Here is a 23,588-nt window from a genome sequence, read left to right on the forward strand (position 1 = left end):
GCATTGTAAATAGGCAGAGACGCTCAAGTTAAATATTTGCAAAACCCACAGACAGACGTAAAGGGTCCATTAATTAAGGACGATAAATGAGTAATGATTTATATATAAAAGACGAAATATGGAAATACAAGGTTTTTGCCTGACAGCAATAATATTTTAAATTTTGTTATTTTAGATGGTAGTTGTCTTGCAATGTGTTTTAGCATTAGAGTGAGATAATAATTTAAAAAAAATTATATTTCTCCTCTGTAATCGGGCCCTCCTGGACCTAAAAGGCATGTGCCTAAAATGCCTATGCATAAATCTGGCCCTGATACCATTTTTATAATTATAATGTAATGTTGTTCTTTTGAACTTTCAAGTCCTGATCAAAATGTATCATGGTTTCCACAAAAATATTAAGCAGCACACTTGTTTTCAACATTGAGAATAATAAGAAATGTTTCTTCAACAGCAAATCAACATATCAGATTTGTGAAGGATCATGTGACTGAAGGAGTAGTAATGGCTACAGAAAATTCAGCTTCATCACAGAAATCGTTTTTACTGAACAAATAAATGTAGCCTTGGTGTGCATAAAAGACTTCTGAACTGTATTTACAAAGCATTGGATTAAAAAGTAATAAGAGCACATTTGCTTGGCTGTTACAAAATAGCAGAGATTCTCTGGAACTATTGGACAGTAGAATGAGCAGAAGTAAACAGAGACCTGGGTGGACCACAGATTGAGCTGTTTGAGGGATGGCAGTTTGATGAGCTGTTCGGCGCAGGCACTGGTGACGTTGGTGAACGCCAAGCTGAGGTTCTCCAAATTGCCGAAGGAACCGGAGCTCAGCAGACGAGCCAAGTCAGCATCCTAGAGTAAAAAATATGAGGGGAAAAAAGCCTTGAGAAAGAATTTATAGTACTGTTTTTCACTAAGAAAAAAACAGCATGGATCCAAGCACATACACACATTGTAATTTATTTACACAAACACACACTTACCGTAGATTTAGAGGGCAGAGTGAGTCGAGTAGGACCTCCTTTTCTTTGCTAAAAAGAGAGAAAGACATTACTTGTTCTGCAGTTCAAACAACAGGTGGCGCTTGAGAGTCAGCACTGTATGCATAGGAAGTATGTAAATGGGTCACTTCTGTCTTTCTTTTAATGGGAGCACTGCGTTAAACCAACAGTCAGAGCTCGGCCTGTGACGGCAGCAATGAATGCACAATGACCGGGCACTGTGTTATCGAAATCTGCACGTGGCGGTGAAAATATCTCGGTGTTGACTTGTGAACTCACCAGTTCTTTAAGCTCCCTCTGCCTGTCGCACAGCTGCTCGTACATGCGCAGACCGACCTGGGTGCTCTCCAGGGTGGAGATGATTTGTAGCTGAGTGTCCTTGTTCTCTATGATGTTATACTCCAGCATCAAACACAAGATCTGCACGGCACAAACACAGGGATGAATGCTTGATCCTATATGCAGGTTTCTATAGAGTCATAGATAGTGAAGCTGTATGTAGTGAGCTGTCAGCTTATGAGGGTCCATTTCTGTGTGAATCCTGCCTGGGTAACTGATTTTAACCTCAGGGGCAACAACCCTAAATTTGAAAAGTAAATATAAATGTGCAGTCACATTAGCAAAACCTCAGAGAAATTTTGCAGGCAAAAAGGTGTTTTGTCAACTGTCAACACCGTAGCGATGTATGAATCACAGAAGTCACTTTGTTGGAACAACACAACAAATTTGTGTGAACCAGTTGCGAAATCCGTGCAGGGAAATCTTTCGCAAAAAATCTGACGCAAAGTTCCCAGTTGTGTGGATTTCTACTGAAACAATTGGATTTCACTCACGAAATTTTGCAAAACAATGGTAAATGTGACCGCACCCTATCGCTCGCCATGATTTCCAGTGAAATTTGACGTCTGAACGCTGTTAAACTAATAAGTGGAAAGTCTAATAAACACAGCGCATACAAATATTGGATGAAAAGCTACAATATCAGCCGACGTTTATATTTGAATCATTGGAATGCATTTTGGGATTGCCAAATACACAAAGGATACATGCAATGTTGTGTTCCTGTTGTAATCACAGTGTCGACTAACTAGTCCACTCTACTGTTTATTCTGGTCTAGAACTGCCAACTTAAGACTTTAAGTGATCAACTACCGTTTATTTAGTTTTTTATCATGTTGTTTACAGGCGAGCTTAACTGAAATTCATCATCCTACAACAACAGATGGCTGTGGGGAAAAAAAACACAACTAGTTTATGCAAAAAACGAGAATAAAATTTCTGTCTGCATTAAAATATAGATTATTTAGAGTGGAATATACAATTAGGCACATGGACATCTTTGTTTACTAAGCCTAGTCATTATTTCTTCCTCAGAAGCGTTCATTAGTACCTTTGTAAACACAACTTTGTTTCTCAGGAAGTTGCATAATGCTTGCCAAATCAGATAAAAAACCGGTCAGTGAACAGACTGTGGGCGATCTTTGGTCATGCCCTTTAAAACTGAGACTAGCAAATGTGTCCCAAATCAAAAACCCTATACTTTTCCAAAACTATAGTGGACGTTATCGAGTGGACTCATTCAATCCAATAAAAGCACCGCAACAACAAGTGTACAACTGACGGCAAGAGAATACCCATAATTCACTGTGAGGGTCGTGCCGAACAGATTTTACTATTGTAGCTGCCAGTTTGCTAAGTATTAAACAATTACTAAACCGCAATCAGAAAATATACAAAAGCGGCAGCCTAATTCGCTCACTCATTCAAGTGGACTATATTTGTGGAGTAAAAGAGGGAATAGTGAATGGGGTTATGGGGGCAATTTCGAACATAGCTTAGGTCTTAGATGCTAGCAGTCTACTGTTTTGAGGAGCCTTTGGGTTGAACTGTTCATGATGCCAAAAATGTGTTACTTAGGTGGGTACCTCAATAGATTTCATCTTAAAGCAACAGTTAGTGATTTGTACCTCCACCATGGTCTGGTTCCCCCGCAGGGCCAAGAGCATGCAGGGTCCCAGTTTATTTTCAGCCAGCGACAGTAGAAATTTCTTCGTCTTGTAGCAGGAGCCCATGAGGATGTGGACCTGTGATGAACAACATCAAAGCATTAAAGTAGATATAGTGGCAGGACAAAGACTAAACTAAATGAGACATTTCGTATTTCAAACACACTTTCATACCATGCTAGCGAACAACTCTCCGTCATCGTCGCAAGCTACGCCTCCTGGACTGTAGAGCTGGAACCACCCGTCTTTACCAGAGCGCACGCTGAGCAAACAGGAGTGGACCTGTGAGAGACACACACACACACACACATGCATTTACAAACCATTACTAAGCCTATAGTGGAAATATTAAGTACACTGTAAAAAATATATAATAGTGTGTTGTTTCAACTTAAAAAATAGGTTTGTGCTTGACTTATAAATATAAAGTGCAGTTAACTTTAGTTGTTTAATTAAATTGGATATATCAGTTATATCAACACATTTTAAGTTGTTATAACTAATTGCAGCAACATTTCTTTTTACAGAGCATTCAACTGAATCTGCAAACTAAAGAACACCCTTTCTGCAAACAACCTTTCCAGTTTCCTGTCTCACCTCTTGTCTGGGATCTTCAGCAAACCTCTGAATTACATGTTTCATCTCTCTGTTACAAAAAAACAACAACAAAAAAAAAAAACAGCAGACCTGTTAGATGATAATACAGGTCGACTTAGACACTTTAAGCAAAAAATAAATAAATAAATAAAATGCCGAAAACAATTATAACAAACCTGTATTACTTTTTTCTGAACAATAGATTGCCCTTTCCCATGCAATTACAATGAAAAATGACTGGAAGCGTCAAAAACATACAAAAGCACCATAAATGTATAATAAAAATGGGTTAATTTTAAAAAGAACTAGTGAGGATGTCAACATTTTCAGTAAATAATGACAAAGTGTGTTCCTCAAAAGCTGTAATATGGATTCTGAATTCTTTTATGGTGCATTTGTATTTAGATTTTGAAAAACTCAACATGACTATTCTTTGGAAAACAAAAGGAGATGTTTTTAAAAGTGTCCTGGCCAAAGACAGTCATGCTGGTTTAAAATGAAATAAGGGTGAGAAAATGATGACTGAATTTAAATTATAAATAATAATTTCTATAACATAAAGGAATTAATGAAAAAATTAAAATACCATCATCATTTACTCGCCCTCATGTTGTTTCAAACCTGTATGACTTTTTTTCAGCTGAACATTGCGGAAGATATTTTGAAGAACTTGTGTTCAAAGGAAGAAAAAAAAAAAGTCATACAGGTTTGGAACGACATGAGGGCGAGTAAATGATGACGGAGATTTAATTTGAGCGAACTTTGCCTTTAACAAACCAGATTGCTAGTCACTGACATTTCATATCTTAACACTAAAAGTGCCAGAATTCCATAACTACAAGAACTGCCACAAGCGGTCATTTCGACCTTAAGATTGCAAACTCAATCTCTCAATTGAATGTTTATCATTAAAGATATAAATGCATTTTTTTGTATTAGGATATCTTTTAAAAACAAAACACCACCAAACTGTACATTTAAACAAGTTTAATTATACATTTAGAAATAATAATATCATTAGTAGGCCAGCCCGTAATAATCACGTATTCACAAAAGATAGGCTATATATTCCATATCCATTCAACATAGCTCAGAACAAGATAATAACAAGTAGAAGCATCTTATTTAGATATTCTTTTTACAGAGAGAGAGACAATGTCAAATGTAACAAAATAATACAGCAAAATTCAGTGCGGTCAATATGACCGTCTATGTCGAAATAGGCAAATATGTTCATTTGTTTTTTTTGCCTTATCTGAAATTTACATTAAAAACATTTTAAATGAAAATATAGACACTTTTAGGAAAAGTCAGGTACCAGCAGGATTTTATTTTTTCAACAAAGTTATTGCAAATATAAAATTGAAAACGGTCAAAATGACTGTTGTGGCCATTCTAGAGTTAAAGGGATACTCCACTTTTTTTGGAAATGGGCTCATTTTACAACTCCCCCAGAGATAAACAGTTGAGTTTTACCGTTTTCGAATACATTCAGACAATTTTCTTATATTTAGAAGAATATCAGTAACCAGACAGTTTCTGGTCTCATTGACTTCCATAGTACGAAAAAAATATATATACTATGGAAGTCAATGAGACCAGACACTGTCTGGTTACTGACATTCTTCTTAATATCAGAAAATAGGATGTATGGATTTGAAAACGGTAAAACTCAACTGTTTAACTCTGGGGGAGTTGTAAAATGATTTCCAAAAAAAGTGGAGTATCCCTTTAATGCCTTATTTAAGTATCTCTCTAAATAGTTCTGTATACAGTAAGAGGGTATAATCACTTATAATGTCAATGTCACTTACTTTGTAAATTTGGCATGTGCGAGGGCCCTGGAGAGGAGAGAGCAAAAAGAGACAAACATTGACTTGACTCAAGTACACACACAAAAAAAAGGAGGGTGTCGTCATTCCACATAATTACACAAGTTGCTTTCTGAGTCTACATGTAGGCGTGCTTGCCTTAACATGCGCAAAGATACAATTTCAAGTCATCTAAAAGTGTTGTGCATGTGTGTCTGTGAGGACTTCATCAAATGTTTTGCATGTGAGCTCTGGGATGCTGTTGTTTTCTAATGAAGGCTGAAAGCTCGGCGTGGCGTATGAGCGCAGGTGAGCCCCCCACCTGTGGCAACTGCAGGGCTCTGCAGAAGACCTGTAATGATGTGCTCTGTCCTGCAGGGCCAATTACAGGAGCCACAAAGGACCCGAAACGCCTCACCCAATACCCACAATCCCACTGCAGAGCCTTGCTGCGGCTCGCCCACGTCAGTTCTCTCCCCTGTACGCCGTTCCTCGAGAGACCAGCCCACCGCGCATACACAGAGAGCCCCTGGTATCGTTATGTAGGCTACACATTTAAAACAAGAATTAATGTTGTACATACCGTACCGTCCAAAACTTCGGGGTCAAGACGTTTTACGTTTTTTAACGAGGTCAAGGCTGCATTCATTTAACCAAAAATACAGTTAAAATTTAAATTAGATTGCTTCTATTTTAAATTGACATTTATTTATGTTATTTCTGTTTTCTGTGGAAAAGCTGAATTCAGCAGTCATTAACTCCAGTCTTCAGTGTCACATGATCTGTCCATACAATTATGTTGAAAATAGTGCTGCTTGATATTTTTGTGGAAATACCACAAAATAATAATAATTACTTTTCAGGATTCTTTGAGGATTATAAAGCTGAAAATAACAGCATTTATTTGATATTAATATTTTATAACATGACGCGAGATATCATTTCCGGCGCTTGCAAAGCGTCCACGCCCTCAGATCACTTGGACGTGGCTGTGGTTACATGAGGTAAAAACGATATAAATATTATTGATTTTCTCACATACACTGCTCGTTTCGTGTCTTAGGCTATCAATGTGTACTTACATTTACTAGTCATTAAATCATGTTTAATTTGGACTTCTCTGTGCTTGCTCTTTGAGGTGGTCCCCATATACCGGCATTATATGACTGACAGACAAGAACGGTTTGACCTAAAAATATCAAAATTGAAAATACTTTGGAAACAAAGACACCTACATCTTGGATGCCCTTGAGGTAAGCTAAAACATACCAAAAATTTATTTCAAAGTGAACTATCCCTTTAAAACAGACGTCATGAAACCAGTTACAAAGAAAGCAACTGTGTGCAGGATGGGAGTAAATGCCCTTACTCTTTCGGGAAGGGGATGGGTTGAAGCAGGCTGGCCAGTGCTGGTCTCCAGTCATCGTAGTCCGATCTGCAGAGAGAAAAGGCCAGAGGAGAAATTAGAGATTCAGAGGCAGGAAGAGCGAGAACAGGAGAAAATAAAAACCTTATGTAAGATAGGCCAGTAAAAGTTGAAACCTCTTTGGCCTGAAACCCGCTGTGATCTGCAACCGGATGGTTCATAATAAGATCAGATAAAGGAGGTAAAGGCTAAAAATGGATTCCGCTCAATGAATCCGTTGTAAATATGCAGACAGGTTTATGGTCACTCTTCCCCTGTGATTATAGTTGAGTCTGCTTTTTTATATACCGAAATGATAATTTATACACCATGTGGGACAATTAGCAGTGTTAAAGAGTAACTAACTAAAAGTAGCATTGCTACACTACATTTTTCACTGGAAGCTGTTTTTAAAATAGCATATGTTTTCGGTAAGCTAATTATTCCAACAAACAGCAGTGTTGCACAATAAAGTGTTTTTTTTCTTTTTTTCTTTTTGGTAGTTAAATAAAGATTTAGTTAAAATAAATGTAGTCACATTTGGAAGACATTCACGTTAACACTAAATAGACTAAAGGTCCCGATACACTTCAAGTGAAACCAATGTGACATAGTAATTTCGAATAAAATCAGGCCAAAACGATGTTCGTTTGCAGTTTGTTACGGGAGTTCGAAACAGCTTGCCAACCAAACTTTTGCTTCTTGGTTTTGCTATTGGTTCATGGCAATTATACAACAGGTAGTTGTGCACCGAGGCTTCGCCTTCTTTGACATGGAAATGTTCTGCGGTTCCTTTCTTCTGTTCAGTCCATCAAGGTCAGATGCGAGTAAAACATGATCACACTACAAAGCTGCTTTATAGCAGAAAAACGACATTTTGGCATAACTGTGTGTGTTATTGTTCATTCAAGCATGAAAGAGAACTGAATTCAGAACTGAACTCTTCTGTGCATGCGCATGATACTGGCACGTGTCTTTCCGTGATTTCCACAGTCAGGACATTCACAAGCAGCGCGCTCTCTTTTGACTTGTCTCAAATTAATGGTTTAATGCATTCGCAAATAAGAGCGGGATCATAAAACACTAGCCATTAGCCAAAGGATGACAAAAAAAACAACAGATGCTGTGTTAATTGCGTTAACAGCCCTTATTTGTTTAGGCTATTTGTGTCATATAATCGCATTGCTTGACATCGTGATTGCGATATGATTAATCGTGCAGCATATAATTAATCATAATAATATAATCATTATCTAAAAGTGATCATGTCACAAAAAGCTTCAAAGTAGTTAGTAACTTGAAGTGTAACTAACTGGTAGATGGTAGTTTAACCTTATTAAATCACCACTTGAATGCACTTTGGCAAGCTCAACAATTAGCATAAAATTAATTTAGCATTATTTATTTTAGGTCCTGTGACGAGGGCAGCATTTACGTTTACCATGTAAGCAGGTCTGACACCCATTACTGCCAAAGGGGAACATCTTAAGACTGGACGGAAACATGTATAATTAGAGCGGAATAATAAAACGGTGATGGCGCAATGGATAAGACGCATGCCTTTGGTGTGAGAGACCCGTGTTCGAATCCACTGTGAGACAAAAATGTGTCCCTGAGCAAGACACTTAACCCCTAGTTGCTCCAGAGGGGTGCAACCTCTGACATATATAGCAATTGTAAGTCGCTTTAGATAAAAGCGTCAGGCAGCTAAATGAATAAATGTAAAATGTAAATGTAAAACAAAAATCCAGTGACGGCATACTTACAGCATCTTGAGGATGAGGGCGAAACAGCCCAGCACTCTGTCGGCGTGGGCGGGCAGCTGAATGGACAGGGCGTTGAGAGCAGGGCTGACCAGTAGACAGTCGATCAGGTTGGGCTCGCTGTCGCCCTCTGCAGGGGCCTTGTGCAGTGTGTTAGCGGTGTTGTTGTTGCGCTCCAGCTCTACTAGGATCTCGCTGGAATTGATGATGGAAGGTGGGGGTGAAAGGGGGAGGGCCGGGGTTGGAGACAGGGTCGCGGTCAGGGGTGGCGTGGGCGGCTCGGGCCGCATCAGCCGCAAAGGCATGGGCGGTTTTCTGTCACTTTGCTGCTGACAACCGTTTCGGATTTCCTTGAGACTGGGGGAGTTGTCCCGACTAAAAGAAATAGAAAGAAAAAGATAAGACATAAGCCACTTTCCAAGAATTAAACTATTAATTTTATTATATACACACTACTGTTAAAAGGTTTGGGGTTGGTAAGATTTTCTTAGTCAGTCAACTTTACAAAAGGTCAATAACTTTTCACTGTCCATTAGTTCCACTGTCCAAAAAAACCCCTTTATAATAATAATAATAATAATAATATTATATTCAAATGTATCGAGTTTCAGGCCCTTTCCATGGAAATTGCCATATTTGCATGCAGTCCTAAACAAAACATCAGGTGTTTCATTTGCTATACAGCCACTGCATTTGACTTTATTTGAGAAACAAGTAACTATTGTACATCTGATAGTGGTAAGACAAATGAAACGGGAAGAAAACATGTAAATGTGCACCTTAAATATCCATGAACTTTACAGTAGTTACGGAAATTTGTCGAAAGGCCATTGGAGAGTAAAAAAAAAAAAAAAAAAAATGGAGACGGGGCAGTGCAAGGAAGCCTAGGGAGTGAGCTTTGACAAGTCTCACTCTCTTGAGTAATTGTGAATCATGGAAACTTTTGAAAATAGTTCCTTAATTCCTCTCAGGTGGGTGCACTGTGACACAGAGGCTCAAAGTGATGACAAACAGGACAGCTGAGACTAAAAATGTCACTACAGCCATGTTGGAAATAAAAGTTTGATTATTTCATGACGATTTAAAAGCCGGAACATACAATATGGTGCCGTTGAGACGGCAATTATGATTCAGAGAAATGTTTTGAGCTCAGGTCCCAGGGGTACATCATATCTCACGGGTTGGAAAACCAGTGAATTGGACGCACCTGTTGATGAACTCTTCATAGCAAGAATAGATTGCAGCAAGGCACACTGCCACGAGATTGGGGAGAACCCGAGGATGAGGGCACTGTCCGGTGGGACCGTGCATGCTGTAATAATACATGTAAGAAAAGGTCGGGTTAGCACAGCTCCTGTGTTCAAACGCACACAAAATGACAGCTAAAAGAAAACAAAGCTGTAACAGGAAGTAAGCGCAGGGCTTGGTCCTAAACAGACTATTAAAATGACACAGTCTGATAGATAAAAGGACGTTACAGTTTGTGTACATATGAAGGCCTGTTCTTTGTACGTAAGGAGTCAGGATGAGGTAACATTGTGTCCTAACCAGGCGACGAGATTCCAAGCTGTTATCGCTTGCCGGATTGCATCGGGTAAGGTCACATGTTTTCTTAGCTACGGTTTTGCCCGCAGTAGGCGTGCTGCGATAGTCGTGTTACCGGTGTGTTCAGCCGCAACACAGATTACATCACTATCCCATTATGGCACGGCCCCCCACTAGGGCTGCACGATTTGGGCCAAAATGATAATCACGATTATTTTGATCAATATTGAGATCACGATTTGTTGATTTTAACCAAAACAAATTTTTTTGTCACATAGGCTAATTATAATTGCTTTCACATCCATATTGTGCATTCCTAATAATGTACAACTATGTGCATCAAAATAAAATAGGTCCTCTTATTCACCAAAATTCAGTGCATCTCCTTAAAAAATAAAGAAAAATAAAGATAACAATAAAGAAAATGTAGCAAAACTTCAACAGGTCACTATTTTACACTTTACATTGTGTAAATATATTTTAGGAAGCAAAATATAAACTTGCATTGTGCCTGCAAAATGGATGTGAATAAAATGCGCAAAATATACAATCAATAAAAAACAAATTCCATAACAGAATGTAACCAAATTAGAACATTTCAAGGAAGAACTATGCATTATGGAACTTCGATTAATGGATGAAATTCAGAGACATGAAATCTTACTGCATAAATTGAATCTATTTAATCCATATGAAAGTTTATGTGCTCGAATTATTTCTATTTATTAAACAATAGTTCAAAACAACACATTTCTAGTACTGATTATTGGAGTTCATTAATCGAACTTTCATGCCTCTTATATAGTAATTATATATTACTATGTACCAATTTACAAATGCAATTTACTGATGCTCACATTCGGTCTCTCGCGCGCACCGTCACTCGGTATCTCTCACACGCTGACACTCACGAGCACTTTTGAGCGCGCTCTATGACATTCGGTCTCTTTCGCGCAGATACGCACTGGGGCTCACGGAGGCATGTCATGGTTTACAGAGCGCAAGATTGGCTTTGCAAAAAAAAAAAATTTTGATACGGAGCGTTCTGTGAACAGAATGACGCATTTTAAATATCACTCAATCACGCGAATTTTGTTGTGGGAAGCCAAAATCCTGATTGTGATTAAAATTCGATTAATCGTACCCCCACTTTCATTTTATTTTTTATAGTTATACAATTTTTTATAGTAAAAATATAATTTAGTTCAGTTAGAGAGCAGACACTACAATTCTGATCAGAAAATAGCAGCACAGATCAGCCGCAGTAAAGCACCTATTAAGCAATTTTTTGGATTTAAACCCAATGATGATAGGGAACCTGCACCGGTGGGAAAATTTCCTCACGATCACATCCCTAGCCAGCAGCAAAAGTGGGAAAAAAAAAAAAAAAAACTGTCACTCACCTGTGAATGAACTTCTTGACCACTTCCATGCCAGCGTTTAGTTCATTCAGAGCCAAAATATACTCCTGAGTAAAGAGACGGAGTCTGGGGCATTTCCCAAAGTCCTGGATCAGGAAGAAAAGACCAGGAGAGTCAGTCAATGATGGTGCGGTGACGCGTGAATTCGAGAGCACAACTGGCGTAGTGCGCTCACCCACCATGTTGTGTTTGAGGATTCTCTGAACCACAGGAGTGAACACTTCAATCACCACCATCGACCGAGGACGCTCCCTACAGTGCTGCATAGAGGAACACAATAAAATCCTTGATTAATATACATATATTATTTTTAATCATCAGAATCATTAATCCCAAAATAAAAAAAATACTTGGTAAAGTGCTGATATCAGACGATAATACCACAAAAAATTGGGGTTGGTACAGTTTTTTTGTTTTGGAAATGATTTAATGATTTCTCTTATGCTCAACAAGGCTCCGTTTACTTTATCAAACATACACTAAAAAGTAATATTGTGAAATTACAATTACGAGTAACTGTTTTAAAACTATTTAAACAAAATAATTTATGTCTGTGAAGCAAAGTTGAATTTTTTGCATCCTTACAGTCTTACAGTGTCACAAAATCCTTCAGAAATGATTCTAATATGCTAATTTGCTGCTCAAGAAACATTTCTTATTACTATCAATGTTGAAAACAGTCGTGCTGCTTAATATTTTTTGTGGAAACCAAGCTACTTTTTTTCCAGAATAAAAAGTGCATTTTTAACATTCTAAATGTATGATCATTTATTGTATTTATGGTCATCACTTTTGATACATTTGATGTGTTCTTGCTAAATATTCATTTCTTTTCAAAAAACAATTCTTACAAATATTGATAATGTCTTTTTTAAAATCCTAGTAGGTTAAATAGACCCCTTTTCAGTTGGTAAACATGGTGACTTTTTCGTGGGCGGAGCTTAGGTGGAGGCAGAACGTTCCCTCTGGCCACTTCACTAACGCTAGTTAGCAAGTTTTGTTAGCTTGTTTTTTTAACAATGACTGGAGAAAATCAGATTTTATCTTAATGTGTAAGGTCATTCACTGTCCAGGACCGCGATTGTTATATTCAAAAGTTAATTTTAACAGACGGAAAAAGATTGGCCGACCCGTAGCCTAAACGCTCACTCAATGCATGGACGATCTGACTGACAGGATTAACGTTACCTCGGTCGAGGGGCCTGACTTCTACAACTACCTTATTGAGAAAAACGATCGTAAAGAAAAACATATATAAATCTTTAGATGCCTATAAATATGTGCTGAATGGTCATGTACAAGACTTGTGTGGTACGATCCGCAGTTCTGCCTGACGCCAGCGCCAAGAAGACGACAATGTAAAGAGTGACATTATGGTGCGATTTTAATGATGTGAATATTTTCTAGAAATAAAAATTCCAGATACAGCATATTAATTGTTCATTGATTCTTGCTCCAAAAACACAAGATGACATTTAATAATAATAACAATATTTTAAGCTCCTTATTATGTAGCCGAATCAATTTGTATTGGCCGCCTCCAATTTTTTACTTTGTTTTGCCTCCAGCTAGCGCTGTGCCGTCGGTTTTATTTGAAATGTACTGTACACAAGTCAATTTTTAAACAGGAAGTTTTAAACAGGAAAAAAATGAAAGATTGAAAAATAAAATACAATTTCAGCTTTACAATACTAAACTCATCTTTTCCCATGAAGAATAGCCAGAATCATCACATTACCTTGCAGAAGAATTCACACAGGTCGGGGGGAGGGTGGTTATTCTCCAGCAGGGGTGCGATGGCCTACAGACAGATTCTAACCATTAGTCACCTTCCCCACAGACATGTAGAGTCTTGTTGCTTTCATCTACATTTTCAGGAACTGCATAACCTTCAGAGGCTAGTCCAGCACATCTGGGCATGCATGTCTTGTTTCTATGGCAGTACACTACATTTTCAAATTAATTTTATTCTAGAGGAGGTTTCACTAAGCCTTAAGACACATCACGTAACCCTGCCTTTGTTAGCAATGGAGTGTAACACTCTTGTATGAATGTCTTTTCATATTTTCTTTGTAAAGAAGCAGCCGCACTCACCACAATGATGTTCTCATGGTCCTGAGCGCTGAGGTTAGTGTTCTGGGAAGGAAATGACATGAATGCACTGTTGAAAACTCATTGGCCAGTGATGCCACAGCAAGTGACTCAAAAACCAGCAAACCCTATTTTTAAATGTTTAATGCCTTCTTGGGAAAGCCCGTGTGATTCAGGGATTCAGCCTTTGACCTAGGGCCAGTGAGCGATCCATTTTTAGAACTTTAAAGAGCCCCTATCATAGCATTTGAAATGTTCCTATTTTTGTTCTAGGAGTTCCCAAAAACAGTTTAACATGCATGCAAGGATAAAAAACACTTTATTTGTCTTATAATATGCATTTATTTTTAACTGATTTGCTCACCGACTCCCAAATGATTCGTACAACGACTCATTTTTCCAAACCACTCCTTTGCGTGACGCTAATCGGCGGTGATTGGTCAGATGACAGACCCAGTCAGTTATTGTCTGTTAGCATAACGCATAAACATATTACGCTGAGCGTAACTTACACACACACACACACACACACACACACAGATACACGCGCACACACATACTGCCTCGCGCCCCGAAGCTACAAAACTGTTCAAAACCCATAAAAGCAACAATTATTAATAATACTTACAGGTTGTGATTCGAAGGAGGAAGCTGATCCATATACAATGGGTAAGTAAGTTACTGAGCCCTTCTTCAGGAACAACCGCTTGCGAATCCACATTTGAATTCATTTATGTTTTTGAACTAACGTTCTTCGTCAATAAAATGATGAGAACACAATCGGGCTATACTGTTGTGGTATCGATGCAAATATGAACTCTAACCACCGATTCTTCACATGCTTGTCCCTGGTAAATGAAAACAAAGTGGCTGAACTATCTTTGCATTGTAGAACACAGCGTCTTCTCGAAATGAAGCTATGATGAAGTATTTGAATGTGTAGACTTCAAGTTTACACTTCCGTCTGCGCGCGCAGTAACTGGGCGCGGCCAATATGTATCTACGTCACTGCGAACCAGCTAATGACTCGTTTCAAAAACAATTCATTTCGTAGACTCAGAGTCGACTCTCACTTTTGAAAGACGATAACTTTATATACGGTGCACTTTCAGATATAAATCTTTGCAGGATGTTTTCATTCCCTTAGAGCTATATTCCACACCATATGAACAGTGATTATCAAAAATCCATGATAGGGGCTCTTTAAATATATATATTTTTTAGAGTTTAAATGCTTAGTATAGGAGATATTAAAAAAACATAATATTAATCTGCAAATCAAAGTACAGATGCAGCCAATGTTTTCATTTCTGCAAACACTCTGAGGAAAAGGAGATCTTAGTTCTGGAGCGGTTGTGTAGTGTTGCCGCGTAAAGACAAAAGGCTCAATTAACCACAGCTACAAGGTCAACCACAGGATACTTAACTTGAACATACTGCAGACTCAAAATGAATGGCAACTAGCACCTCAATTCACAGATGACACTCATAACCAGAAAGGAACGCAGAATGCAGCTCAAGTTCGAAAACAAAGATGCCGGCTATACTTTGAGGAGAAACTGGCTGAATGATCAAACATTTGACAAATCTGATGTCCTCAAACAGAAAATGAACTCTTAAATGCAACAAAAAAAAGTTATTTTAGTGCATTTTAGTTAGTGGAATATTGTCACTTTTGATTAATTTAATGTGTCCTTGCGGAAAGAAATGGTTCATTTATTTAAAGAAACCTCACTGATCCCAACTTTTTAATAGTATAATGTATCTGTAATCAAAAGTACAGTGTTTCAGTTTTTGAAGAAATTATTTTATGTCAAATTATATATAGAAAATAACTATGTATGAAACAACTAAATATTGTACAAATGAAAGATATTTCTCATTTGGCAATTTCCTCTTTAATTGTAATTTCATAATTTAATTGTACATAAAAAGATAAAAACAAATCCAATTTTATTTCAGCAAAAATCATGTATCTGGCAAATCTGATCTCCTCAATAAGAAAAATGACTAACAAATGCACGCACATTTTTCTTTTTAGAGTTCGGGGTTGCTAACTTGTCCCTTAAATTAAGAGGACCTCTGTCAATATAAATTGTTTTGTAGCCCATTTAGTTGTCAATCAGGTGAAAAATGTAAATAGAATCATAATAGCTCACTTATCAATAAGATGCATTATTTCAAGTATCATTATCCATGATGTGTTACACATCAAAATTTTGCCCAGACATACAAGCAATTATAGCGATGCATGCCTTAACAAGCACAATTAAATAGCTTTGCTTAAGAGAAACACTCAATTCTAACTAAATTCATAATGAATCTTACCTCATCAGTTAGACAGGCATGTAAACGTGTGTGACGTACCTCAGCAAGCAGGGTGGAGATAATGTGCAGTGGTGCCTGATGGATGGATTCGTCCTGCAGGGGTGAGGTGAGGGCCATGTCCACCAGGGCCCTGATCTCCTTCAGAACCACGTCCCAGCGGCTCGGGTTATTCAGAACCTTGCGGTACTTGTAGATCTTTTTCTGCAAATGAATCAGATAACCCAGATTACACACACCTGCCTTTTAACAACGCGACCAACAGTTATGAAACCAGGACACATTTTACCACAATAATGCGACAGTTACTACATCCTACATTACATTGTTAAAAATGTTGCTCAGAAATGAGCTGTGATATTCAGGTTTTGGAGATTTAGGTTTAAGATTGGATTATGTTTTTCACATACACTCTTATAAGAAAAGATTCTATATAGAACCTTAAAAGGTTCTATCAGCACTACGTATTTGGAATTCTATATAGAACCATTTTTTTGGTAAAATGTTCCATACACTCTTAAAAAAGGGTTCCGCTGGGTTCTATATAGAACCCTGGGGTTCCATACTTGGCCAATAGAACCATTTTGGAGTTCCATATATGAAGCGGGGGATGGAACCAATTCTGGTTCTAAATAGAACCATTTCTTCTAAGACTGTATGGATTGTTTTTTTTTTGTTTTTTTTTTAACAACAGGCATTTTTATGTTTAAAACATTTAATTAACATTTAATTAGCAATGTCGTAGAAATAAATGCAACATTTCCACCACCTATAAAAATATAAAGATTTTTCAAAAATGATTAAGTGTGGAAATATTTCGGTCTTGTTAAGACTAAGTGATATTTGTTGTCTCCTTTACATATCACGCCTCATATTTCATATCAATCATGCTCTTATTAACTGCCAAGTATTAACTTTTGATAAAATTATATTCACACCTAAACCATGGAAAATGTCATTACACCAATGCTTTTTGACGTGTGACCTTACCTTCCACTGTATAGAGTGAAACCACTGGTCCCGCAGATAGCTGTTAGCAGCCTGTGAGTGCACACAAGCAATTCACAAAATGAGTCAGAGCGTAATCGCAACATGAGTGTGATGAAACGGTGAGGGGGCTGAGATACCTGCAGGAGGACTGTCCCTCCAGGGAAGCTTAGCTGGACACAGTATTTGGGGGCATTGTCCCAGGACAACAGCTGCAGGTCCTCTATAGTGCTGTAAGACAGAGGGGCCTCCATGTATCCTGTGGGCTACAGAGACAGGAAGAGACACGTTCATATTTGCAGAAACCGTTCAGGGCTTTAACATCTCTCATGGCGAAAGCTCTACAGATTTTGTCATGGAAGGAAGGGTGGTTGTATTTTTTATTACTTTGCATAGAATATCAAATGTTGTTTGAATGTCACCTTCACCTACAACTACACCTACGAAGTTGCATTGTACAACTCTTGACGTACAAATATTTGAGGCGACGTCCCCCACATAATGACTGTTTCAAAGGTCAGTAGCACACTTGGTTGAAGTTGAAATTGTTTGAACTTGGAGTTTTGTGTTGCTAGTCACAATGCACAGCGTACGTTATGGATTTCAGCATGTCAGGGTTATCATTCTTGTTCTATTTGTATGTATAATACTACATCGCGAATCTCACAAATGAGAATAACACAAAACTGCAGAAATAAATACAGATCTTGTTATAATTATTTTAAGTTGAAACTATTTGTACTTGGAGTTTGGCTGCTCAAAGTTGGATGTATTGGGATTTTTTTTTTTTTTTGTGAAGTAGCTTCACCACACACACAGAGAATTTAAGGTTCCCATTCTTAACGATCTTTTTCATTTAAATTTGTCACACACGAGCCAGCTCATTTCTCAGTTCCACTCCTGACTGAAGTGTTGGTGATCACATGACCTCAAATGTCAACAGGCTGTTCCCAATCTCCTTCCCTCTACAATAGCACACTGGAGCTCTTCCTTTATTAGCCGCCCTCCCTTCATTGCAGCCCGGCAACAGGCTCTTCCGTTATTAGTGCCGCCCTCCCTCGGCTTCTTTGCACAAACAGGCTATTGCTTTATTTGCGCTGCTCTCCCTCCAGACTCAGTCACAAACCAAACCACAGTTCCTGTATTTGTGTCAGCCACCCAGTTCAAGCAGAGCAAACAAGCTGTTCCTTTCTTTGACTCATTCTCTCTGCGTCTCTCGCTCGCTCAAACAAACAGGCAGCTCGTCTCTGTATAACCGAATAAAACAGGCCTGTCTTTTATTTACATCCCCCACTCATAGGTGATAGAGCAACTGGCTGTTCTGCAGAAGGAGGTCCTGCTCCCTCCGTTGCAGATTCAAGAGGGCTGATTTCTCTTCCTTTTAAAGGGTCGGTGTGATAAGTATCTAATATATTGAATGATATCTCATTTTTCAAGAAATCAATCAAGAAATCTGCAAGCAGGCTTGTGTTGGGTGGATCACGTGAAGCCAGAGACGACAGAAACCCAGAAAACTACTGAAGTCTACTTGTCTCATAAAATCAGGTTAAATCACCACAGAGGTTTATATATATATGTATATATATATTCAAATACGCACACACACACATAAAACAGGCTTTCATGTCAACAATATCCTGTATGGCGAAGTGACGGCAACTTGCGGTGAGCTTGATGTTCTATCTGCTAATCTTGGTCACTGTCCTTTCCTCTCTCTGTCTCTCTCGATCTGTCCTCCTTTCCACATTTCTGTTCCAAGAAGTCCTCTGATTCTTCTTCCTTCATCTCATTCAGCCAGATTTTCATGGTGCAATTCTTCTTTAAGGAGGACTTCAATAGCTCTCCTCTCACCATTGCTATGTTGCCATAGAAACAAAGAGATGAAATGGAGACATAAGTTTTTTTTTTTTGTTACCAGGGAGATCCAGATGGAAAACGATGAGGAGAAAAACATCAGTGTGTTCAGGTGGCGTCTCTATAACTGACAAACTGATCTTGGAGAGCTCCCATCAGCGCTGCACCTACTAAACCATGAAGCACAGCGAAAGCACCCATTTCTCATCTTCTGATATTCATATAAAGAGCTGAGAGGCCAATATAATATAGATATGTATATTGCGATAGACAGACAAATCAGACAATTTGAGATAATCATCAGCAACTATTCTTAATGGCAGACTTTAATGCTTGTGTTGGGCGATATGCTCCATAGTCATATTGTCCAATCATCAGCCAGTGAGTTCGGCAATACACGATATTATCGTGCAGGGGAATGGGTAAACAATAGTTTACTTATTCGATTATTTATTTGCTTATTTATTTACTTGTTTCTTTTTCTTTACTCATTTAATTACTTCCTTTGTGTATCTGACTCACAGTATTCCATTTATTAGCCCAATGGCTGTTGTGTTTACGTAAGTAAGTAAAACATTAAAAGCTACACTGTGTAATTTTTTCCCCCCATCTAGTGATGAAAAGGTATATGACAATCAAGTGAATATTAGTTTCTGTTCCTCTCAATTCCGATTTCGTTTTAACTCCTACAGTGGCCAATGTAGTCCAAGATTAACATGGCTTCCAGTTCGACCTCGTCCATGACTGTTAACTCAAACGTAAACGCGAAAGGCGAAGCTTGAATTAACGGGTATGTCCCTCTTTGGCTAATGTACATTCGAGATGGAGGGGCAAAATGGTGGCCGACATTAGAGCCCCTTACCCGTATGTATTTTCAATGGCATATTATACACTCACAAGAATACTTTATTACTTGAACGAAGTAAATATACATTAATGAGCACATATATTTTTGAAAGAACTAAGTGTTTTTAGCTAAGAATAAACTAAAAGAGTTACACAGTGTAGCTTTAAAAACCGAAGAGTATTTCAACATATCAGCGGGAAACTTACGAACACATATTATCCTCTCATGCAGTTACAGATGCAGCATGTTTACAGTAGTTCTTCACGAGATGAAAACACATTTCCTCCTTCCTATAGCTGCCAAGAAAAGCTCGCTCTATCACGCGCATATGTACACTTCAATAAGCCTAAAAGAAGAAGGATAAATGTGTTTTCATGGCGGGAGAAACTGTCAGGGTCAAAAATCTAGCTTTGTCAATCGGTTTATGCTAAACGAGTTAAGAAAAACAGGTAAACACGTTTACATGACCACATGCATCGTCGACTTAAAAATAATCGGGTTAAGAAAAGCACATGCTCAATTAAACGTGCTCACTTAATTCCCTGAAAGTAAAAGTAAAAACCTTTACAAGACATTCTCTCAGAGACGACAAGATGTATGCATCTACCTCAAAAAGCTAATAACAGTAGCCTATATCATCTTAATTGACTGGCTTAAATTAGAAGAATCAATATTTCTTGTTAAACAAGTTTTTTTATTTTTAAAATCAGTGTTTAAAGCTGCTTTGGATTTTCACAGATGACTGATATTTGCTTTGTTCAGACCTAAAGACTGTTATTAGGCCTATACAATTTTAGTGATATTATTATTAGAGTAATCTGTAATTGTTATTAGTGTTATTACTGTCATTAAAGGGTGTGTTTATGTGCTATGGAAACAAAACCAAATGCTGACGAACCACGATGCCGTTTTAAACTTAAACAACAACTATATAAGAATGATGCGTCTTTTTTATAACAAGCATTCTTGACAATTTGTGAATAGATCACCTTGCAACTCAGTTTTGATGTGGGATGTAGATTTGTAGTCGGTTTTAAATCCTCAATCCTCATATGTCGGTGTCACAAGTGTGGTTATGTGGTGATGTCGTTATGAAATTAGGGAAGGCAAATAAATTGTAGGTCCTAATATTCAATTTAAAAATATTAATTTTATACATTGAGAAAACAAGCCAATTATCGTCTTGATATCATCAAAGGCATTAGCCATCAGCAATATCTCTGACTTTTATCCATACATGATACTTTCGTCTATTGGCATTACTTTAGTGTTGTTGCTCCCTCATATTATTATTATTTGTATTGAATTTAATGAGGTATTTATTAAGTCAATATTCAATATATTAAAAAAAAAAAAACATCTCTTAAGTCTTTTAATTAAACTGCATTAGCACATAGGCTAATCACATATATTTTGGCCATCTTGCTCTCTGGGTATTGATATCAGGATCAGACATTTAAAAACCACTAACAGTTGATTTGATTGTTAGTTGCTATGTTGTGACTAGAGTCGCAGCCAAATGTGTTGCTAGGCACACCATATTGTGGATGGTGTTTATCATGACCGGACCATTAAAAATGGCTAGTTCATCCAAAAATTTTAATTCTGCATTTACTCACTCTCATGTTGTTTTCGCACATCACAGAAGCATTTAAACTACCGTGTTTATTACAGTTTGTGCGTCGTTGTGAATCTCTTCATCATATACGCCATTGTGTACGCCAAGACTTTGGATTAGACCACTTGATTTATCTTTTTTTTTTTACCATGCCTTAATAACATTCTTTTGATCTTTTACGTTTTAAAAGGAATTGACTTTAAATGGAGGGACATAAATCCCTAAAGTTTAATAAAAAAATATCCCCATTTGTGTTTGGAAGTTGAATGTAAATATTATAGGTTTGAAACGACATGAGGGGGAGTATATCATGACAATTGACATTTTTGGATGAACTATACCTTATGAATATAGTAAGCTGAGCCTTGGATAAAACTAACTATATCGCAAATCATATCTTTTAGATCAACGATACATTTTTATATCACAATATCTCAATATATAACAATGTATCGTTACTAGAGGTCGACTGATTCATCGGTTTTGCCGATATATCGGTACTAATTCTAATATTGGGTGCTCAAGAAGCATTTCTCATGATCATCAATATTCAATAAAAGAAAAAAAGTCAATATCCCAAAAAAAAAAACGTCTCTCATAAAAGGCCAACATGCTTTTGCAAAACTGTTTAAGCCCAAGCTAATTTTGTGACATTTTTTTACAGCATGGGTATGTAAAAACTGCGGCAATGTGCTCTCTCCCAAAGTAAACATGGCTTCTTCCAGTTAAACTCGGCTTCTTCCAGTTAAACTCTTCACCCATGATATATTAACAGCAAACCATGGCAGGCCAGGAGGAGGAAGCCAAAGCAAGCCAGGAAAAAGAAAAGAAAAAAAGAAGTCTCCAACCAGTAAAGCCAACCATACAAGTTTACTTATTCTAGTTCCTGTGCATCTAAAAACACCAAACGCAAAAGAGAAACTCAGTTACTGTACAGACGGGTACGACTGCATGCCTATGGGCTCTCTATACAACACTAAAATCCCAAAGACAGCTGGTTTCAATAAACGCCATATGTAAATCTAGCGCACACATTTGCATCCAGATATGTGGTCTACACATGTGGACCTTAGACTTGCTTATTAGGGCTGGGTAATAAATATTGATTTCTCTGTATTAATCGATTGTTATTTTTACGAACCGATATCGATTCTTTAATCTCAAGAATCGATTAGTCATTTGAATGAATGGAACATTATATGGCGGCTGCGCGCATCCAAAAAAAATAAAAAATAAAAAAATAAAAAAAAAATAAAAAAAATCGCAATAATCTTTGTCCTTTGTTGCTATTGATATGAAACAAAGTCTCAATTTTCAAATTTAGGTCCATTTTCTTTAGAAATTCAAAAACATAAATAACGTTTTGGCGCTGTGGCATGAGATCGCTCTGGCGCAGCTCAAGAAAAGCAGCAGCGCTGATCTCTCTTCCGGCTTAATAATACCAGTCACAGCGTGAAATAAACATGAATGAGCATCTGAAAGTGTGTTAAAAGATAGAGTACAACTTATCGAAATCCGTATCATGTCACATTGATTCACTCAATCAGCGTTTCAACCGTGGAAAGATGTCAGTTAAACAGCTTGTAATCAATGTCATGTATCGTCATATTTACCTCAGAAAACCCTCATAAACTTGTTAGTCAGCTAGAAAAAATAACTCTAGAGAGGAGCATTTTGCTAAATATTTAGCCTACACCATATTACATATGCATTATAATCTTAATGTTCTTCAGTATTTAATGCATATTTGAATAAATCTGGCAAGTTTTTATGACAGCCACCATTTAAATGTTTATATTTCATATAATCTTCTTATTATAAAAATAAATAAAAGTGTAATTTAAGTGTTTGTATAGCTACAAAACAGTTCATTATTACCTTCATATTTGGCTAATGAAGCCTAGCAGGCTACAACTAGACTCCCATAGTTTACAGCATTAGTTAAGAGATTTGATTTCCTTGAGAAAATTTGCCATTTATTGTAACTGATATCCAAAATAATCAATATTGAATCGAAATCGAATTGCAAGCTTGTGAATCGAAATCGAATCGAATTGTGAAATTTGTGTCAATACCCAGCCCTATTGCTTATGGTTAAAAACAAAAACACATCTCTTGTGAAATCTAGTCCAAAGAAATTCTCAGTATGATGCAAATGACTGTGGCATGCAAAGTGCAATGCATCAGCCAAAATAAAGGTAAAGTGAAATATCTATTATAAACCAGTTTTGGCTTTAATTCCACCAAGCGTCAATCTAGGGAGTACTAAGGAGTACTAGGAACAAACCAGTTTGTTTGTTTTTTTGGTGGGCT

The 23,588-nt window shown here is 37.5% G+C and overlaps 1 protein-coding gene across 1 annotated transcript in view; it reads right to left on the minus strand.

The window, feature by feature from the left end:
- The window catches only part of cmip (c-Maf inducing protein), a 34,623-nt gene that overhangs the window by 4,352 nt on the left and 6,683 nt on the right, over positions 1-23,588 (minus strand). Inside the window, exons 2-18 of the mRNA XM_039650367.2 lie at positions 17,097-17,222; positions 16,960-17,010; positions 16,012-16,173; positions 13,648-13,689; positions 13,292-13,354; positions 11,733-11,813; positions 11,536-11,639; positions 9,795-9,899; positions 8,591-8,962; positions 6,789-6,854; positions 5,423-5,449; positions 3,609-3,657; positions 3,186-3,293; positions 2,973-3,089; positions 1,285-1,425; positions 988-1,035; positions 710-856 (exon numbers count right to left, since the gene is read on the minus strand). Of these exons, the coding sequence (XP_039506301.1) occupies positions 710-856; positions 988-1,035; positions 1,285-1,425; positions 2,973-3,089; positions 3,186-3,293; positions 3,609-3,657; positions 5,423-5,449; positions 6,789-6,854; positions 8,591-8,962; positions 9,795-9,899; positions 11,536-11,639; positions 11,733-11,813; positions 13,292-13,354; positions 13,648-13,689; positions 16,012-16,173; positions 16,960-17,010; positions 17,097-17,222 (1,809 nt within the window). The remainder of the gene's footprint in view (positions 1-709; positions 857-987; positions 1,036-1,284; positions 1,426-2,972; positions 3,090-3,185; positions 3,294-3,608; positions 3,658-5,422; positions 5,450-6,788; positions 6,855-8,590; positions 8,963-9,794; positions 9,900-11,535; positions 11,640-11,732; positions 11,814-13,291; positions 13,355-13,647; positions 13,690-16,011; positions 16,174-16,959; positions 17,011-17,096; positions 17,223-23,588) is intronic.

The sequence above is a fragment of the Pimephales promelas genome, chromosome 10 (genome assembly GCF_988280905.1).
Source record: "Pimephales promelas chromosome 10, fPimPro1.hap1.1, whole genome shotgun sequence".
Taxonomy (NCBI): Eukaryota; Metazoa; Chordata; class Actinopteri; order Cypriniformes; family Leuciscidae; genus Pimephales; species Pimephales promelas.